At 37.6% G+C, this 22,598-nt stretch overlaps 1 protein-coding gene across 13 annotated transcripts in view; it reads right to left on the reverse strand.

The window, feature by feature from the left end:
- Positions 1–22,598, reverse strand: part of ATXN2 (ataxin 2) — a 128,332-nt gene that overhangs the window by 78,876 nt on the left and 26,858 nt on the right. For all 13 annotated transcript variants that reach the window (XR_009604089.3, XR_009604090.3, XR_009604088.3 and 10 more), the window contains 4 exons: positions 14,615–14,648; positions 13,111–13,170; positions 12,544–12,615; positions 11,840–11,990 (listed from right to left, as the gene is read on the reverse strand). Coding sequence is in view for 7 of the 13 variants with exons in the window: in XM_060612307.3 (XP_060468290.3) it covers positions 11,840–11,990; positions 12,544–12,615; positions 13,111–13,170; positions 14,615–14,648 (317 nt within the window). In the remaining 6 variants the exon portion in view is untranslated. Of the gene's footprint in view, positions 1–11,839; positions 11,991–12,543; positions 12,616–13,110; positions 13,171–14,614; positions 14,649–22,598 lie in introns of those variants that run through there.

Below are 22,598 nucleotides of genomic sequence, written 5' to 3' on the forward strand. Positions count from 1 at the left end.
ATTTACTCATATGGAAATAAAGACTGCATCGCTGTAAAAGCTACCTTGGAAAGACTGAAAACGAATGTCATCCACTTAAAAGCATAGCAACACACTTTTTATAAAGACTACACAACTTCAAAATGCAGCCTTAAAAAAAAAAAAAGACAGGGGAGGTCTCTTCTTACTGATCACTATATGCAACTATGAAAAAAAAAGTCATTATTCTCTGCTCTCTGACAACAAAATTACATGGCATAGAGTAGTACTTACTTTCTAACTGTGATTTCCATAAAAATTTCTGAGTCCCAGAACTCAAAGTAAATTTACCACTCAAGGAAAAAATGACAGAACCTTAGCAAGAAAATGGAGATGGAGACTATCAGAACAGCTGTAGCAGGTAAAATCTAAAGGATATCAACTTCAAAAGTGCAAATACAGTGGAAAGAAAACAGCGATAACACGCTTTCTGAAACACAGTAAGCCACCTAAAAAAAATTCTTTCCTGAGCAAAAAGCAGCTCCAAGGAAAAGGATAGTATATCATGTTGGGAGTCTTTAGTTTCAGTCCAAACATCACCTACTGTGTTAAAACTAAATTAATAAATATTAAAATAACAGACTCTATGGTTTTCTAGTTAGAACCAAACCAAGCCTGGGGCCTCTGGGTGACTCAGGTGGTTGACTGTCCAACTCTTGATTTCAGCTCAGGTCATGATCCCAGGATCATGGGATTGAGCCCTGCATTGGGCTCCTCACTGAGCACAGAGCCTGCTTAAGATTCTCTCTGTCTCTCTCTCCCCCTTGCCCCCTTTCCCCAGCTTGTGTGCGCGCGCGCTCTCTCTCTCTTTCTTTTTCTTTTTTTGAGAGAGAGAGAGAAAGAAAAAAGAAAACAAACCACCCAAATCGTTTTCTTTTGTTCTTTTCTGAGATCTGGTCCAAGTTCCCTTTTGACCAAAGTCTGGAAAGAATTAACTGATATGAAAAAGCAAACCCTGGGGTGCCTGGGTGGCTGAGTCAGTTAAGCGTCCGACTTCCGTTCAGGTTGTATCTCACAGTTCGTGAGTTTGAGCCCTGCATTGGGCCCTCTGCTGTCAGCACAGAGCCCAGTATAGATCCTCTGTCCCCCCCCCCCTTTTTCTGCCCCTCCCCTGCTCATGCTTGCTCTCTCTCAAAAATAAACATTAAAAATTAGGAGAAGAAGAAGCAGCAGCAGCACACCCTAAATACCATTCTTGTTAAACACAGCTTGCAATTTAATTTGTCTCTGTCCCACATATGGAGCCCAATAGATAAGCCTAGAATTTAAGTAGGAAACAGGACAATCTCAATCAATGCAACATTTAGAAAGTGCACAGGGTATAGGGCTTCCACAATAAATGGCCCTAAAAATGCTTCTGATGCTACAGTATTTGAACAAAAGTTTAAAGTGCTTAGAGTCAGTAGCTCTTTGTAACACTAATTTATGCCAAAATACATTAATGATGAAGAAACCTCACATTCTTCTTACATAAAATGATTATATTTCATAGTACTATGATATTTTTTAAATCCCTGAGAGAAAAATATATACAACTTAAATATTAAAAAGCAGTTCTTGGGGCACCTGGGTGGCTCAGTTAAGCGTCTGACTTCGGCTCAGGTCATGATCTCACAGCTTGTGGGTTCGAGCCCCGTGTCAGGCTCTGTGCTGACAGCTTGGAGCCTGGAGCCTGCTTTGGATTCTGTGTCTCCCTCTCTCTGCCCCTCCCCCACTCATGCTCGCTCTCTCTCTCTCTCTCTCTCTCTCAATAATAAACATTAAAAATCTTTCAAAAAAAAAGGCAGTTCTTACTTTCTTGATTAATAAACTCTATAAAATGTATATATTGGATTCTCTAAACTTCAGGCAAAATATTTTTAAGATAAAATATTTCATCTTATTTTTACTAACCCACTACATAACACAAAAACACTGCAACTGGTAACATAACATTTGAGAAGCAATTTTCTTAAAAATCTAAATACGGAGAATTAAAAATGGGACTGAAATTTTCAGAAATTTTACCATTTAAAACACTACTGTAGAAGACTTAAAAATCAACCAAGCATCAGCAATAAAAATTTAAACCCAGAAACCGTATTTCTTTGAAAGATCTAAATGAAGGAGCGCCTGGGGCGCCTGGGTGGCTCAGTCGGTTGAGCATCCGACTTCGGCTCAGGTCATGATCTCGCGGTTCGTGAGTTCAGGCCCCGCGTCGGGCTCTGTGCTGACAGCTCAGAGCCCGGAGTCTGCTTCATATTCTGTGTCTCTCTCTCTCTGCCCTCCCTCGCTCATGCTCTGTCTCTCCCTGTCTCAGAAATAAATAAACATTAAAAAAAAAAAAAAAAAAAATTTTTTTTTTTTTTTTTTTTTTAATAAATGAAGGAGCACCTGAGTGGCTCAGTCAGTTAAGCATCCAACTCTTGGTTTTGGCTCAGGTCAGATCTCATGGTTTGTGGGTTCACAAGCCTGAGTTGGGCTGTGCTGACAGCGTGGAACCTACTTGGGATTCTCTCTCTCCCTTTCTCTCTGCCCCTCCCCTGCTGTTTCGTGCTTGTGTTCTCTCTCTTATAAAATAAATAAATTTTGAAAAGATCTAAATGAATATCAATAGTCAAGACTCCACACAATCAAATGCACACCAAATTCTACAGCAAAGCTCGATAAATAGAGCACAGAACTAGATAAAATGGAAACCCACTACGTAAGGCTTGTTTCGCTTAGATTCCACAGAATGTAACATTTCTATTTCTCATATTATCTCCAAAAGAGATCAAAAGAAACTCTAACAAGGTACCAATAGAAAGATACTTTGTGGAGTGGGGTATCAGGATGGTGACACAGTTTTCAGCTTCTTCATTAGGCTCCTGGTTCAGAGCTCCATTTTGACAGGGGAGGAGGAGTCTTTAATCTCTGCCATCAGAAAGAATGAAATGGGTCTAATCATTGTTAGACCAATTTTTTTTATAAAAGGTACTGTTTTAATCTCAAAAGTTAAAGAGAGAGGAAAATGGAAAGAAAGATTTTGTCGAAAACCTGGGGGTGGGTGGGTGGGGGAAGTAAATTCAGAAATGTTCAGGAAGCAAAAAAACAGAATTTGGGAACTGAACTGCCATTACTATTCAATATTCTTTTGACAACTTAATTTTACAGCGAAGTGTTGAGAAATAAAGAAAAAGTTGGTAAATAAAACTAATTCCAATTCTTACAGCTGTACAAACACCTTTCTGTTTCGTTGGCAAACATATAAACTGTCCTTATGTAAATTAGAAGAACTGTTCAAGTGCACATGCTCTTAAAACTCTCTTGATCTGGGTAAAAAAGCAATTTCTATTTACAGTCAAATGTAATAGAAATTAAAATGCAGATCATTTATCCACATTCCCTCACTGTCCCGCTTTATTACTACTTTTTACATATGTGCTATTCCTGGGACTTAATGGAGACCGTACAGAGCAAGAGAAAAAATAAAACTAAAAGCAGACAGTAACTAACTGGGTATACCAGCATTACATAATACTACCAAGTAAACTGTCTTCCTGGACTCATCTGAATTACCTACTAGACAGCTCAAAAATGCTACTTGTTTTGACTTAAACGGTCCCCACTAACAGAGTGTAAGTTGTTTTCTGACTGTCTATCATGTGCCGCTAATTAATCTTGCTCACTTTTCCCATTTAGCAAGCTGACAGATTAAAAGTCATTATTACTTTGAAACTGCACTTCTTTGATTACCAGTGAGGTGGACTACCTTTCCATACGTTTACTGGCCATCTGTAAAACTTCTTTTATTCAATTTTCCCCAGTTTGCAGCATGTCTTCTAAAATTTTTTTTAATTTTTTTTTTTTAATGTTTATTTATTTTTAAATTTTTTTTTTTTTCAATGTTTTTTATTTATTTTTGGGACAGAGAGAGACAGAGCATGAACGGGGGAGGGGCAGAGAGAGAGGGAGACACAGAATCGGAAACAGGCTCCAGGCTCCGAGCCATCAGCCCAGAGCCCGACGCGGGGCTCGAACTCACGGACCGCGAGATCGTGACCTGGCTGAAGTCGGACGCTTAACCGACTGCGCCACCCAGGCGCCCCTGTTTATTTATTTTTAAGAGAGAGACAGTGTGAGAGAGGAAGGGGCAGAGAGAGGGAGACACAGAATCCGAAGCAGGATCCAGGCTCTGAGCTGTCAGCCCAGAATCCGACGCGGGACTTAAACTCATGGCCCCAAGATCAAGACCTGAGCTGAGATTAAGAGTCGGATGCTTAACCGACTGAGCCACCCAGGCACCCCTCATGTCTTCTAAAATTTATGATACTTTTAGACACATCTAAGTCTTGCAAAAATTTTTGCTTTGGTGGTCATGCTTATAACGTCCTTCCCCATCTCAAAATGATATAAATTCACAAATCTGCTCTCGTATTTCTACATGACTGGGTTTTTTTTAATTACTTCTTTTTAACCATTTAGGGTTTATTTTGATGATGGGTATGAAATAGGCATCTAATTCCCCCCAAATGTTGTACCAACACCATTTCCTAAATAATCCACCTTTACCATAGATCTAAAGTGTTATCTTTATCATATATTAACAAAACACCCATATGAATTTCCTCTGTTTTAGATTCTCTATTTTTTGCCACTTTGACAACTATGTTTTAATGCTAATACATTTTAATGTTTGGTAGGGCAAGTCCTCCCTTCATGAGTCTTGTAGAAAAAATTTTCCCAAATTCTTCTGTTAATAAATGTTACCTTATAAATGTAGGAATCATTTTCTCACTTTCTATAAAGATAGAGATGTTATCTTTAGCGATTACGTTGAGGAAAAAAGACAACTTTCAAGTGTTACATATTTCCATTCAACGTACGGCACGTTTTCTCCATTTAGTAAAATCTTTTATGTCCTTCAGCAGTGTTTTCATAAAAAATCTTCAGCCTATTCACATGTACTATGTTTGTCTCTACATTCTTCTAAGTTCTGTTCCTATTCAGAATGTTTTCCTTTTATATCAGTAGCTGATAAATGACGCTGAACAGTGACCAGTAATGTCCATATGTATCTTAAGTCAGACCTTCCTCTTATTAGTACTAAACAATATTTTTATTTTGTTTATCTAAATAAAATCCTATTTTATTCTAGTGGTTTTGTTTGCTTTTTATTTTTACTTATTTATTTTAGTGTGTTTATTTATTGTGAGAGAGAGAGAAAGAGCGCGTGTGAGCACAAGAGGGGCAGACAAAGAGGGGGAGAGAAACAGAATCCCAAGCAAGCTCTGCACTGTCAGCACAGAGCCCTATGTGGGGCCTGAACTCAAACTGTGAGATCATGACCTGAGCTGAAACCAAGAGTCAAACACTTAACCAACTGAGCCCACCCAGGTGCCCCTATTTTGTTTTTAATAAATGAAGAATTATTGTTTTGACCTTGGCATACACATGGAAGAATACAGCAGAGTTTCCATATGCTCTAAAAACACATAAAGAAATGAAATTTTAATAAATCAGGTATTTTAATAAACATGCAATATTTCCCTATTGTACTTCAAACTACTCCATTTGGTGTTTCATCACCCGTTTTACTATATCTGTTTATTTTATCACCTGTTCTACTGTATCTGTTTGTTTGTTTTTATCACCTGTTCCACTATATATATATATATATTTTTTTTTTTTTTTTTAACTGAATAATCTCTGTATAAATCTCCATACTGGCCTCAGTAAATGCGAGTTTCCACTTAACTACTTGGCCCCAGTATGGACACACATCCTTCTCTCACTAGCCCACAGCAAAGCTGAAACAGTAAACTCTCTAATGGTTCAGTTTTAACAGAAGAATATTAAAACAGTTACTCAGCAGGCTCACTAAAAAACTAGTCCAAAGCCCACAGGCCCACACCAACTTCTTTACAGCGCTTTCCTGCACAGTTCCTTGGATAGCCCCCGGCCAAGACCCCCTGCTTATCCATCACCCCATCTGCCTACCCACCACAGGGCCTACCCTCCCTCCTGCCACAGGGCAGGCTATTGATCTTGAGCACTTGTTCAACTTTACAGCTGCTTGCCTGTCCAACATTAGCACCTCCTGCCCATCTACAGAGCCTACTGCCCTACTAGAACACCACCCACGAATGAATTTAGAGCACATTTAAATTGATCCTCAGAATTTAAGTCTTCCCAGGTCATAGCCAGCTGAGATTTGTCTCTTCTTAGATATAACTGACATGGCATTCCTAATATCATGCCCTTCAGAAGAGATAATTCTCTGTTACTCGTAGGACCTTGCCCTATAGAGCTACAGGACAACCACATGAAAACACAATAGTGCCACACCAGAATAAAATAATCTGTATGACTTTCTCACTACCCTCTTATCACACATTCACAGTCCAACTTCTTCCAACTACTACAACCAATACAATTCTTCATGTCTCTGAACTCTATTTGGAATTCAATGCCACTAATTGTAACATTCCACTTTTCTTGAATTCCTTCACATGCCTTGGTATCTCCAACTGCGAAAATGCCTGGAGCGGAGCTTCTTAATACGGAGTACATGAACTCCCTAGGGAACTGTGAACACTACAGAATTAAGTGTAAAAGTCCATGTGCACAGTTTTTTCTAGGGTGAGGGTATACAGTTTCACTAAGTTCTCAAAAGGGACCCAAAATAGATTAAGTCTTGAATTTCTCTGTACTGTCTATAGCAACAAGCACAGCAACGAACACAATCCAGAGCTCAATAAGTATTTGCTGGCAGGCTGTATATGTAAGACTGCTTCTAGTTTTCTCACTCTTTACATAAAATAGTTGTTTGTTTTTTTTTAAGTATGTGTAAGTCCTAATTTCATTCACTCAAAACAGACATTTACAATTGTGCCTGTCCTATGCACAGAAATACTATACTAGGCTCCAAGGACTAAAAAAAATTCTACAAAGCTCAAAGTATAATAGGGGAGAAACGTAATTATAATACAACGTGGTGTAAAGGCAATATACAAAGATGTTGGCAATAGGCTTATATATGGTAACTGAAATTAGCAGAGTATAAAACAACTGATACACGGTAAGAGCAGTGGGCAAAGAAACAAACACTGGGAACACAAACACATTTAAGAGCACTTTAACAGATATAAAGCCCAAGAATGAGCACAGAAGGAGTGATGAATAAAACACATGAGAAACAGAAGAGCAGCTTTCTGAAGGACGAAATCAACAGTGCCAAAATCAATATTAAGTCTGAAAAAGAGTACAGAGGACCTATGAATGAGGCGTTACTGGTAGCCCCAGAAGCTTGTAAGTTGTGAATATAAAAGGCAGATTACCATGCGATGAGTCCGTAGAAACTAGTCAAGAAGTTTGAGTAAGAAAGGAAGACAGGATAGTAAGTAAGAAGAGTCCAGGACAAAAAGGAATTCTTTTCAGGAATAGAGGGGCTTGAATAGGTTTTTGGGCTAAAGCGAAGGAGCAACTAGAGAGGAAGAGGTTGAAGAGTCTGGAAACAGAGGTGACAGAAAAGAGCAAAAACCCAGGAATGGTGGAACACAGTCAAAAGCATGACTGGAGAAGTTGAGATTGAACAGGAAGTGAAATATCCCACCTACTAAAACCAAAGGAAAGAGAGTAATGATGGCAAGGGGAAGATAAAGTTGTAGGTAAGGGAGGGGGCAAATAGTTGAGGATGGAGATCATTCCCAGTAACTTAATTTTCTCATATGTGATTTTTCACTTATTGTGACAAAAGAGCTGGAAAGAAAGTGATTCTTCAAACTAAATCCAATTCGAATGGTCACAAACAAGGACTTAATGAAATTACACAATACTAGATTAGAGTCAAAGCATGAGTTTAGAGACAAAGTATATTCTATGTTATTTCACCAAAGACAATACAGTACGTATTTCTGATCAGCCCTAACAGACCAAACGCAGCAGGAAAAAAGATCTAGGACAAGAATTGGCAAGATTTTTTTGTAAAGGACCAGGTAATAAATATTGTTTGGCTTTGCAAGCCATATAGTCTCTATTCCAACCACTCAACTCTATCCCTGTGTCATGAAAGCAGCCACACACAGCACAAAAATAAGCAGGTATATTGTGTTACAATAAAACTTTATTTACCAATGAGTGAATCTGGCCCACAGGCCTGAAGTTTGCTGGCCCCTGTTCTCTAGACTGAGAACACTTTTTCTTATTTTTTTATTTTTAGCGTTTATTTATTTTTGAGATAGGGAGAGACAGAGCATGAACGGGGGAGGGTCAGAGAGAGAGGGAGACACAGAATCTGAAACAGGCTCCAGGCTCTGAGCTGTCAGCACAGAGCCTGATGCGGGGCCTGAACCCACGGACCGCGAGATCATGACCTGAGCTAAAGTCGGATGCTTAACCGACTGAGCCACCCAGGCACCCCTAGACTGAGAACACTTTTAAGGAAATGAAGCAGTAGAAAGAAGCGTAAGTTAGGAGAATGAAGAAAGACGAGCAGCCAGAACTAAAATGTAGTTGAGATATTAAAGAGCAAAATATGAGAAAAGCAGCAAAAGAAAAAGCAGAAAGAGAATGAAGGAGAAAATCAAGTGAGAAAGGAAAACTGGAAACAGGAAAGTAAAAAATGAGTAGAGATCATACGCCAATTCCAAAGTAGAAAGATGCAGAGACAAAAAGCAGCTGAATGCCCTACAAAATAGCAAAATGAAGAGGGGAAAATAAGAGCATCCCATATCTGCCTGCAATGGAATTCAGATAACGGATAAAACACACACGAATTTTCCAGTGATAACCTGACGGTCTAATTGTGGGTGTGCAAAAGGAATCCACAGCTTACAAAATGCAGAGTTACTCTTCATTTTGCCCACAACTCAAACTGGTAACATGTATAGCATTCAAGAGATCACATGAAACTTACCCATCATATCATAAAAAACAGATCAATTATTTCTAGGCCTTTTATTCACTTGCATATGTGTACAAATGTGACAACTTTAAAAACCTAGTAAAACAAAAAAACTTACTAAAATCAGTAGTCAGAATTAAGAAGTTAAAAGCCATACTAACTTAACTTTTAAAAGTTTCCCCAAAATAAAGCCAAAGATTTTAAAAAGAAAAGAATCTTGAATAATCTGCATATTTATACTATACAGGAATTTTGTTTACTTTTGGCTTTGTGGGGAAATCCCTTAAGGTAAATGCAGGCTTATTCTGACTAAGCTAAACAACAAATGAGACCACATAATTTATGTCACAATAGTACAGTGTTCAAGAACATGAGTTGGGGGGTTAGAAGCTGCTAGGTTTGTGTCTTCACTTTACCAAGTTACTTAATCATGTCTTAATTTTTTGTAATTAATGAACCATGCCAATTAATTACCCTAAAAAGTTTTTTCTATACTAATAGCATCTCCAAAATAATATTTATAGAGGGCAAGGATAGTATTAATGTTATCTGCCAGGACAGTATGAAGAATCTGGCTTAAGAGACCTGAAATCCTTTGGGCACCTGGGTGGTTCAGTGGGTTAAGCGTCCAACTTCAGCTCACGTCATGATCCCACAGCTCATGAGTTCAAGCCCCACGCTGGGCTCTGTGCTAACAAGCTCAGAGCCTGGAGCCTGCTTCAGATTCTGTGTCTCCCTCTCTCTGCCCCTCCCCCACTCACACTGTCCTTCTCTCTTAAAAAAATGAATGTTTAAAAAAAAAAGAGAGAGAGAGAGAGAGAGAGGGACCTGAAATCCTCAACACATGACTTAATACTATTTTCAGGATACCATGCACTGGACACAATTGTATAATTCACTAAACCACTACAGTCTTTAAATAAAATACCTGACATTACTCCACTATGGGATGTCCTCACCAAGAAAACTATATTTTTATGTATATAGCAAAATACATCCATCCCATTATGAGTGTACTGAATAGTGTCAAAGTTGTCGCTCTGATCTTTTTTCTTGGCTTTCTACAATGAACACAAATTACCTAAGAAATAAAGACATAATAAAATAATAAAATAAAATAAAAAATTTAAGACATTAATTTTGAAGAGGATCAAGGAGATATTTCCAAGTAACATTTATCTTTCCAAATTTAGGAAATGCTAATTCACTTTAAGAACAAAAGACAAAGCGTATTGTAAATGGCTATTAGCTAAATGGCCTGGTACCCAACAGAGTAAGGAACATTTTGTTGTTGTTGTGACCACTACTTTTTCCAGAGTGCCATGTACTACTAGATTCAACTAAAACTGTATTTTCCCTTTCAGCTTATTATCCAAAGTCAATTTTTAAATTTAAAACAGTGAACTACTTCAACAGTATAAGCATAAATATAATTTTGTGGTCCTAGGCATAAATAAGATCAACTCCAAAGGCAGCAACGAAAAAAAGACTTGTTTCCTTGTATGGGCCATTGAAGGACTCTTAGACAAAGAGTTGTAAATCAGAGACACAGACATTTGAGAAGGTACAAAAACAGAACACAGTGCTTTCTCCAGCACTGCAAACCAGTTACAGGTACCTAGCACTGCTAGCTTCTGAAAAAACAAGCTAACTATAGGTGAGAACCTTAAGAGGTCCAAAGGAAAGGCTTTAACTTTCTGGTGGCTTGTAATTTCTAAAAAACAATGCAGAAAAATGAGCGCAACAAAAACAGCTGAATGATGAAAATCAAAAACCGTGGGGAGTTACAACTCACAATGGAATTGACTATAGAATCTGACCAGAAAAAATCAATTTAAGAATTTTTCAGCCAAGGGACCCCTGGGTGGCTCAGTCGATTAAGCGTCCTACTTCAGCTCAGGTCATGATCTCACAGTTCGTGAGTTCGAGCCCCACTTCGGCTGTCAGCTCAGAGCGTGCTACAGATTCTGTGTGTCCCTCTCTCTCTCTACCCCTCCCCCATTTGTGTACATACGCTCTCGCTGTCTCACTCTCTCTCTCAAAAATAAACATTAAAAAAAAAGGTTAGAGCCAAGTTAAAAATTGCCCAGAGCCTTTCAATGTGATACTAAACACTCAGCACCGCATATACTCTCCAAATGAGTAACAGTAATTCCCATATTTTCCTCCTCAATGGACATTTGAAATGGACTAAATTTTAATATAACTATGTCATCCCTTTTAGTTTTTCAAAACAGTCCCATACTCTGAATGTTTTATTATTTTTTTAATATAATTTGTTATCAAATTGGCTAACATACAGTGTGTAAGATGTACTCTTGGTTTTGGAGGTAGATTCCTGTGGTTCATCGCTTACATATAACACCCAGTGCTCATCCCAACAAGTGCCCTCCTCAATGCCCATCACCCATTTTCTCCTCTCCTCCACCCCTCCTGAATGTTTTCTTAAATACGCATGTTCTACTTATCTTTTTCATCTTCATTAAGCCACTGTTTTTCTATCCATAGCTCTCTGCCCATTCTCTCTTACTCATATGTTATTTCCAGGTCATAAAACTATAACATTTATGGAACTATAAGCATGATAAAACTACATATGCATTATTTATAAACATCTTAAAATGAAAAGTTTATGAACTGAAGGCCAAATGGGACAAGAAATTTCAGTTGAGTATAATCAGTAGCATTCTTGACCATGAAACTATAGACTGAAAATCCCTTACAAACTTTAACAGAACACAAACTCTCATTATTTATCCTAAAGTATCAAGGAATCTTCCTCTGAAGTTTTAAATATTTTCCAACAAAAATGCATTAAAATTCCCATTTGTCCTAATCAGGTTACTCTAAAAAAAAAAAAAAAAAAAAAAAAAAAGTCTGTATAATCAATGCATAAAGTCTTTGTTTGAATAAATCTTATAAACCATGACACATATTTAGGAAATCAAAATTCACCTCTTCTTGCATAACTGGAGTCCATGTCTTTAAACTGTACCACAACAAAGTCTGAACACTTGAACAAAATACTCTCCATTATTTCTTCGCGTTTTGGCCCCGAACTGGATTCCATACTTTTCTCATGTGCAGCATCAAGTACCAAATCACACTAAAATGAGAAGCATGAGTAAATATTCAAAACACTTATAAAATATAAGAATTCTTCAGCATATCAAGGTACTATTTCTTAAATGCCCTTGACAAAAATAATCTATCTCAAGAGAATCTTATAATCAAACCTTTTTCTCAGAAATATGACCTATTATCTATTCCATCATTCAAAATACTTCTCACCTACAAGTTGGTCCTGCTACCATAGTCTGTCTTAAGTAAACTAATGGTGATAAAGAATAGAATAATGAACCACTCAATCCCTCTTCAGGTCCACAATGCTTGAAAAGGTCAAGATACTGTAATAAGCCCACAAAAGCAAGTTTGATTATACAAAATAGTTTATAAAATAATCAGTATTTGAAACTGAAGAGCAAAATCTAAGTGGTAAAGTAACTAAACGTGAAAATGTGACAAACATGTCCACATCATAACTATTAAATTATTAAATCAGAAACTAACAGACACTGTCAGGAAGCCATACAAACATACAGCAGTTGATGATTCACGGGGTTTTACATTCAACAAAAAGAGAAAAGAGTAAAAATTACCTTAGGACTGTAGGTTTTAAAAACTCCTTCATATATACCTCCGTTTTTCACTTGTACTTCACATTTGGATCCCTAAAAACATACAATTAATTTATCAAAGAAACAGTGTGCTACCCAGTCTTGAGGGACAGTTGCTTTCATTTTATTTTTTATATAGCTCATCAGGCTTCATTCAACATATTAGGTATTTACTGATAGAACAATAAAAAATTTTAAAACATTAACAATACACTGAATTCTCAAAATTCCTCAGGAGGCCCTGCTCAGAGTTTGCAGTATGAATTTAAATACTGAAGTTAAGTATTTCTGACTCTGGTTCTATTAAGTGACAAAACAATGCACTAAAGACAATCATCTACTACTATTATTTTGTACATAGTAGGGTTAACAAGAATGCTTTTATAGTGAGTCACGATAGCTTGGATGGAGTTCTGTTTTTTCTAAATAATCCTGATTGTGACCTAAGAAATGATACTGCGAGAATCATTCATCTACATTTCAACACCATGAAATTACTTTATTGCACTACGCGCCAGGCAGTCTCTCCCCAATAATCTGGTAACTTACAACAACTGATGTAAGTATATGAACCATCCTCATATTTGCATAGATTCCATCAAAAGAAATCTGGAATTTTAAGAAAAAAATATTAGCAATCAGTATTTATCCTTGTGTATACATATTAGAGTTAACATTTAATTTGTTACAAAATGTTTAGTTAGCTTTATAATACCTTATGTGCATTAAAGAAAGATTTACTTTACTACAATCTTTTGTTTCCTTAGAGAAGAGGCTTAAGTTTTCAAAAGTGAAATCAGTCATACCATCTAACAATGTTTTGACTATACATGACACAAAAAAGCAAAAGTGAACTTCCATATATGAGAAAAGACAAAACCACAAATATTGGGGAGTAAAGGGAGGAGGGTTCACTACAAAGTGGCAGGAGTGATTTTTCAAAGTGAGAGAAATGTCCCATTATCTTGACTGTGGTGGTGGTTACACAATCGTATGCATCAAAACTCACAGACCTGTACACTAAATAGGTTTAAGTATATGTAAATAAATAAATGGGGTGGAGGGATCTTTTGCAGAAGACACTTCACTATGTTCCCTCAGCACGTATCCATCAATCATGGATTTTTTCATTGATAAAAGTTCTAAATTTTAAAACCAGAAGGCTCTTTCCAAGGGAGAAAAATGGAAGGAACTAAAAGATAGCACATTAATTCAAAACCAAACACCCAAAGAACTCTGCAACTCCAGTCCTGGTGTTCCATTGATCTTTTTTAGGCATTTTGCATTTAGATTTGCCTTTAGCCATTTATAAAACAACAAATAACTTCTTATTAGGCAAGAAAAATACTATTAACAGAAAATTTTATATTTTGCATATAAAATCATCTCAAAAAACAACATACATAGCTAATAATTTTATACCAAACAGTACTGAAGTATAAAAGTTATGAGGGGTGCCTACGTGGCTCAGTCAGTTAACCGTCCAACTTCAGCTCAGGTCATGATCTCACAGTCTGTGAGTTTGAGTCCCCCCGTCAGCCTCTCTGCTGTCAGCACAGAGCCTGCTTTGGATCCTCTGTCCCCTCACTCTCTGGCCCCCTACACTGCTCGTTTTCTCTCTCTCTCTCTCTCTCTCTCTCTCTCCTCTCTCCTCTCTCCTCTCTTCTCTCTCGCTCACTCACTCACTCAAAAATAAACATTAAAAAAAATTTTCTTTGGGCACCTGGGTGGTTCAGTCGGTTAAACATCTGACTTCAGCTCAGGACATGATCTCACAGTTCATGAGTTCGAGCCCCGTGTCAGGCTCTGTGTTGACAGCACGGAGCCTGGAGCCTGCTTCGGATTCTGTGTCTCCCTCTCTCTCTCTACCCCTCCCTCACTCACAGTCTGTCTCACTTTCTCTCTCAAAAATAAAAAAAAAAAATTTAACGTTGTAAGATATAAAATTCAAGAAAAAGGATTTTTTTTTTTTTACCTTGGCTTTGGTCCACCGGTTCAGAAATCACATTTTCATTACCAATTTTTCCAACCAACTAACATTAAAGTTACTCACCGTAGATTGAGGCAGTCCTTTGCTGTTTCGACCTCTGAAAAAATTAAATACTATGTTTATTAAATTCAACAGGCTAAACATACTAAAAAAATTTTTCAAATTTAAATTTCCTTCAAAGCATAATTCCATTCAAATAAAGCATAGGCAATCCATGGGTAAGGCTCATCTAATATTAACTATAAAGGCTACCTAAGTATGGTTCTCTCTGTGTTTGCTGGCTCAGAGGCCCAGAAAAGATATGGGTCATGGCAGGGAGGAAGGAAGAAATAATGTGAACATGATCAAAATAAAACAAAGTACAAATAAAAATAGCCTACTGGAAAAAATAACCAATACTAAATAATCTTTACTCCAAAAGTAACCTCTCACTCTGTTGGAGAAAACTACTTGGGAATAAAATGTAAATTCTGTTCCTGATTTAACTGACATATTGACTGACATCAAAGTCACCTCCCATCTTTTCCCCCTGGTCTCTAAATACAGGCACTATGTTTACAAGTGCAGAAAAACACTTGAAAATAAGTTAAATAATTCAGAGCACTTTCATTTCTAAATAATAAGTACCTCTGTCAGTATCTATATAAGAAGTGTCTTTCCTTGCCAACCCCCTACCTCTGAAACAATGCCGTACACCAAAGTCAGCTGTCAAGTAATTTCTAGTAAGGTAGACAATATTGTCAAGTGAGTTTAGTTATAGAGCATAACACAACCTAAGGCTTGTTCCAATGGAAAAGATTAGGCCCTTTATGAAATGATACAAACATTAATGGAGTGAAATTCTATACTCCTCAGAAATATTAGTTACTCTGGAATTATAGGACTGGAATCTCATTTTTTTATTAATTTTTTTTTTTTAACGTTTATTTATTTTTGAGACAGAGACAGACAGAGCATGAACGGGGGAGGGGCAGAGAGAGAGGGAGACACAGAATTGGAAGCAGGCTCCAGGCTCTGAGCCATCAGGCCAGAGCCCGACGCAGGGCTCGAACTCACGGACCGTGAGATCATGACCTGAGCCGAAGTCGGACGCTTAACCGATTGAGCCACCCAGGCGCCCCTGGAATCTCATTTTAATAAAATAACCATGATACTCAAGCCACAAATTTAAAACATTCAAAGAGAAGTACAATTCAGGTCTAAAGAGTCTACCAGTATGTATGGTGCCAATTCCCAGTAAAATAGCACTGATCTTAGAACTCCAAGGACAGGATTGGTTTGCTCTCCAACCCAATCACTCTCTCTCACCTAGAAATTAACATCCGACCACAACACCTCTGAAATTCTTTCCATTTCTAACATTCTGATTCCGTAACTCTTTGCTTCACACATAGCACCGAGAGAGAAATTACTAAAGTCTAAGGAAGAGAATAATAATAGTAAGTAACTAATACTGCAAAAACCAGACCCTATGATAAGCACTATGTCCAATCTCTTACCCTTCACTTTACAGGTGAGGAAACCAAACCTTAGTTAATTATCTTGACTAAAATCCTCTAGTTCATGAGCAGGAGAGCTGGTATTGTAACCAGGTGACCCGAAGTCCAGGCTTTTCATTTCTAGGTTATACTGCCTCTCTAAAACTGCGTCACAAGGAATAAACTACCTTCACAATTAAACCTAATCAAATTTCTAAATTTTTTCAAATAAATTCATTTCATTTGAATTTATTGGGGTTTTCTATTTATTTGTAGCCTGTACTTAAAGGCTACATAAAATGGCTAAAAATCTTGCTTAGGGTTACCTTATCTTAGTGGTTGCTGAGATACCACATGCCACCAATTCAGTACCCATAAATTCACCTGCATCCCCATAAAGCGATTTAAAAGAATTTAAAGACTTCTGTGAGGTGGGACTTCTATATTTTTATTGATTATACAATTACATCTTTGACTAATAAAGAGCAATTGTTTGACAACCTGGTTTACTTAGAACAAATCATGCTTGGGCTTGGGCTGAGAGCAATACCAAGAGGTACGGAGTATAGAAACCATTGATGGAATGGTTTCCAGTGGTGGAATAACCAAGGGAAATGTTAGCATACCATAGGAGCATTCTCTGAAACTTATGCTAAAAGTTTAAATTCATTCTTGTTTTTTCTTTTGGGATCCATTTAGAGATGCTTTACTTTTAATTTTTTCTTTAGTATTTTGGAACAAAGCAAGTTAATGTTTCATATAGTTACAGAAACTAAATTTCAAAAAAGCCAAGATCATATTCTAGTCCTAAACATACCTATGACTAGATGAATATTTCACAAAACAATCATATCCAGGATTATATGCTTTCAATAGTTATTGAATATCAAGTTAATATGTGATTCAAAATGCCAAGTTAATATAAAGAAATTTTAAAGAGTAACAGTAGTTTATATTGCTTCAAACTAATACAGGAAGGAGGAAATAGCTGGGGTTGTAAATAAGACTGGCTTGAGTTAATAACTGTTGAGACGAGGTGACAGGTGTGCAGGGCTTCATTTTTATCATTCTGCATGTTTTTCACAATCTCTTTAGGTTAAAAAAAAAAAAGTACCTTCTGATATGATGCAATTGGAGCCTGGATTTAATCAAGACCTACTAGTTTACGGGAAACAGGGTGTAGAAGAATATATTAACTGATACCATGAGGTTACAAATCCGTGAAACCCAGAATGTGGCATTTTTTTTTAGGTTTATTTATTTGAGAGAGAAACAGAGAGAGCCTGCGAGTGCAAGCAGGGGAGGGGCAGAGAGAGAGGGAGAGAAAGAATCCCAAGCAGGCTCTGCACCTGGGGCTCGAACTCACCAACCTTGAGATCATGACCTGAGCCAAAATCAAGAGTCAGGTGCTTAACCCACTGAGCTACCCAAGCGCCCCAGAATGTGGTAAATTTGACCTAACAAAAGATGGGTTATGCAACAAATAAATGGCATGAGAAGAAAAAAACAGTGTAGAGGGAGGGAAAATGATTATAAATTTAAAGACACATAAATCAAAAGCAAAGTGTAGCTTCTCAATTTCAACACTTACTATAAAGCTACAGTAATCAGAATAGTGTGGTGCTGGCATAAGGACAAACATAAAATCCAATGAAATAGAATAGAGAGCCCAGAAATAAACCCTCACATATATGGTGAAACTTTACAACTTAAATCATACACAAAAATTAACCCAAAATGGGTCAAAGATGTAAATTTAAGAGCTACCACTATGAAATTCTTAGGAGAAAACACAGGAGAAAAGTCTTCGTGACTTTAAACTTGGCAATGATTTAACTGTGACACCAAAATGCATAAACATTAAAAAAAATACCAAAAATTATTTCATCAAAATTAAAAGCTCTTATGCAAAGGATTATCAGTTATCAGAGTAAAGACACCACTTTTCAGAGTAAGATATGTACATTTCATGTATCTGATAATTCCAGAATACATAAACAACTACAATTCATTAAACAACAACAAAAAAACATACAACCCAATTCAAAAATGGACAAAAGACTTGAATAGACATTTCTCCAAAGAAGCTATACAGTTAGCCAATAAGCACATGAAAAGATGTTCAACATCACTAGTCATCAGGAAAGGTGCAAATCAAAATCCCAATGAGCTACCACTTCACCCCCACTATGAAAGCTATTATAAAAAAGACAGAAAATCACAAGTGTTGGAAAAATGTGGAGAAACTGGAACCCATGTGTACTACCTGTGGGAATGTAAAATGTTATAGCTGCTGTGGAAGATAGTATGGCAGTCCCCCAAAATTTAAACAGAATTGGGGCGCCTGGGTGGCTCAGTCAGTTAAGCGTCCGACTTCAGCTCAGGTCATGATCTCACCACTCATGAGTTCAAGCCCCACATCAGGCTCTATGCTGATAGCTCAGAGCCTGGAGCCTGCTTCAAAAAATCCCTCTCTCTCTCTCTCTCTCTCTCTCTCTCTCTGCACCTTCCCTGCTCATGCTCTCTCAAAAATAAACATTAAAAATTTTAAAAATATTAAACAGAATTATCCTATGATCCAGCAATACCACTCCTGAATCCATACCCAAAATAACTGAAAGCATGGATCTGAACAGATATTTGTACATCAATGTTCAGAGTAGCATTATTTACAATAGCCAAAAGGAGGAAAAACCCAAATGTCCACTGACAAATGATAAACACAAGGTGGTATATCCATACAATAGAATATTTTTCAGCCTTAAAAACAAATGAAGTTCTGACACATACAACAAGGATGAACACATGCTAAGTGAAAAGAAGCCACATACACAAAAGGACAACTATTGTATGACTCTACTTATAGGAGATATATAGTGTAGTCAAATTCATAGACACAAAAAGTAGACTGGTGAATACCAGGAGCTAAGGATGGCTGGGATAGGGAGCAAATGCTTAGTGGGTAAAGGGATTCCTTCTGGGATATTATTTTGGAACTTAATAGAGGCGGCGGGAGCACAACAAAGTGAAGGTACTTCGGTCCCCTGAACTACACATTTAAAAATGGTTACAAAGGTTAACTTTTATGCGATGTACATTTTACCACAATTAAAAAGGGGGGAGGGCCACACCCCAGTGGGTTAAGCATCTGACTTCTGCTCAGGTCATGATCTCATGGTTCATGAGTTGGAGCCCCACGTGGGGCTCTGTGCTGACAGCTCAGAACCTGGAGCCTGCTTCTGATTCTGTGTCTCCCTCTCCCTCTGCCCCTCCCCCATTCATTCTCTCTCTCTCTCTCTCTCTCTCCTTCTCTCAAAAATAAACAAACATTTAAAAAAAAAGAGAGAGATAAGCTCAGATTCTCTTCCCAGCGGAAATTCATTTGCAACAGCATGTAGAGAAGTTCATGCCAAAGGGTGCCCTCAAAAACAGTGGAGTTTGTAGTCAGAGGCTACCATAGGAGACTGACAGAATCACTGCAGACACAGGCTTAAGTGAATAAAAAAACAAGATCCAACCATACACAGTCTGTAAGAGAGGAATTTTAGATTTAAAGATACAAAGAGACTGAAAGGAAAAGGATGGAAAAGGAAATATTGTAAGAACAGCACATACAAGAAAGCTGCAGTGGCTGTACAATTATCTAACGAAACAGAAGTGTTACTAGAAGGAGGGACATTTAAAAAAATTTTTTAGTGTTTATTTTTGAGAGAGACAGAGTGGGAGTGTGGAAGGGGCAGAGAGAGACACACACACACAAAATCCGAAGCCGGCTTCATGTTCTGAGCTGTCAGCACAGAGCCAGAAGCGGGGCCCAAACCCACAAGCCACGGGATCGTGACTTGAGCCAAAGTTGGCCGCTTAACTGACTGAGCCACCCAGGTGCCCAAGAGGGACATTTTATGATAAAAGGGTCAGTCCATCATGAAGAAGAAAGAGACATTCATCTGGACTCTGTGCCCTTTCACATAACTCCTAGGTTATGAAGATGAAGTCCTCACAGAAATTATCTGTGCCATCCTAATACTGAGCTCTCTGCTCCTTCACCTCAAGCCCCATCTCCTTGTCATCCTGTCAACCCGACAAGTGAATTCCAACTAATAAAGGTAGAAGGAATGACGTTATTAAAAGGTTACAATTTGGTAGCCATTTAATAAACTGTTTCACACAAAAATCACCAATGGATGCTAAATCTAGTAAAAGAGAAACAGGATATTTATATAGTTATAAAGCAACTCCCCACAAGATACTGATTAATGACAAAGTGAAAAATAATTTTCTAGGAAAGAAGTCTAGCAGATCTAGAGCGCGAGGCTGGCTTAGTCAGTAGAGCATGCGACTCTTGATCACAACTCTTAGTCGTTGAGTTTAAGCCCCACAATGGGGGTAGAGGTTACTTAAAAAATTAAAGAAATCAGAAAAAAGAAAAACCTATCCGTTCCTTGCCAAGTCATCCAAGTTAACAGTGTACCAGCAATGGGACAAATATGCACATCATGTACCTGCCCCAAATCATGCAATAAGAACATGGCAAATCTGTGGTATTCTTGCTAAGAAGGCACAATCAGAATCTAAATCATGAGGAAAGAGAGGAACCCCAGTTAAGGGACATTCTACAAAATAACCTGAATTCTTCAAAAGCATCAAGTCATAAAAGACAAAGATTAAGGAACTAGTTTAGATTAAAGGAAATCAAAAAGACATGACAACTGAATGTAACATATAATCCCAGATTGGTTCCTGGGCCATCAAAAGAGTATTCTGTTTTGCTGTAGAGAACATCAGAACAACGAGTGAAATCTGAATAAGGTCTATAGATAACAGTCTAACACAACATTAATTTTCTCATTTTGACAAATGTACTGTGGTTTTGAAAGAGAATGTCCTTGTTATTAGGAAATGTACTCTGAATTATTTAGGGCTAAGGAGCACCATGTTTCCCATACGTTTAATAAAATAATTTTAATTTTATAACAAATTATATATGTGTATCTTAATTTAACAGAGAAAAAATTAAAAAGTAAATATTACATAAAGAATGAAGGTGAAGGGTATAGAATTATTTGTAATATCATTGCAGCTTTTCTATATATCTAAAATTATACACTTTTTTAAATTAGGAACTCTACATGATTTATTAACTTCTACTTTACCGTCCAAAATGTCTTTAATGTCTTGTAATAGAAAAATTCAATCCTACACAGCCTTGAAACTCAAATGTCATCTTTCAAGAAACCTTCCTTGGAATATGACATCCCAATCAAATACACACAGTACTCTCTAGACTGAAACTCCTGGGTTTCAACGCCCATTCATTCATGCCCTTGGCCAAAAGCTCCTGGATGAAATAAAACCTAAACAACAAAGATTGGCACATAGTATCTTACACGTCTTTGTACCGCTTACCAAAATCAGCAAAAAGGAACCATAGCTCACATATGATATACACTTAATAAATATCTAATGAATAAATGCGCCCAAAGTAGAAAGAAAAAGATGGAGAAAGATTTCAAAGTAATCATTACGTAAATCAATGGTCAGCAAACTACAGCCCACAACCTGTTTTTGTTGAGATTCTAAGTATGGTTTTTAAGGAGAGAGGGAGAGAGGGAGAGAGGGAGAGAGGGAGAGAGGGAGAGAGGGAGAGAGGGAGGAAGGGAGGAAGGGAGGAAGGGAGGAAGGGAGGAAGGGAGGAAGGGAGGAAGGGAGGAAGGGAGGAAGGGGGAGGGGAAGGAAGAAGAAAAGCCAAGAATATGCAACAGAGAAGTTATATGGCCCATAATGTCTAAAACACTTACTATCCGAGTCATTTCAAGAAAGATTTGCCAACCTCTGCGCTGAAAAAAAAATGTGGCTGCAATGTCAACAACTACAATTTTAAAAATAAAGTCTACTGCTGTTTTACATGAGCCATTATTTCTAAAACAAATTTCTTGGAGCATCTAGATGGTTCAGTCGGTTGAGCATCCAACTCTTGATTTCGGTTCAGGTCCTGACCTCATGGTTCATGGGATCCAGCCCCCAAGTTGGGCTCCATGGTGGTGCAGAGCTCTCTCTCCCTCGTGCTCTCTCAAAATAAATAAATATTTAAAACAAATTTCTTCACAGTTTATTAAATACTTTCTTCATGGAAGTTTAATGTACACATAACCGAGAAATGTCAAAGTGTTCTTATTCTCATTTAATTATCTTTAAGCTTTACAATGGAATTGATGTTGATCCACCTTTTGAAAAATCAAGGTATTTTACTAATGTGCCTCTGATGACAATGAGCAAGTTCCACAAAGTTAGGGACTTTGTACTGATCACTGAATCAAAAGCACCTAGCATAAAATAAGAGGTAGAAGGTAGATTAAAATGGATGACATATCAACTTGTGAATCTCACGAGAATCTTGATTAGAATTATAAAAAAATAAAATGGGGGCGCCTGGGTGATTCCGTCAGTTAAGTGTCCGACTTTGCCTCAGGTCATGATCTCATGGGTCATGAGTTCAAGTTCTGCACTGGGCTCTCTGCTGTCAGCGCAGAGCCTGCTCTGGATCCTCAGTCTCTCTCCCTCTCTGCCCC

Source organism: Panthera onca, chromosome D3 (assembly GCF_046562875.1).
Source record: "Panthera onca isolate mPanOnc1 chromosome D3, mPanOnc1 haplotype 2, whole genome shotgun sequence".
Lineage (NCBI taxonomy): Eukaryota > Metazoa > Chordata > Mammalia > Carnivora > Felidae > Panthera > Panthera onca.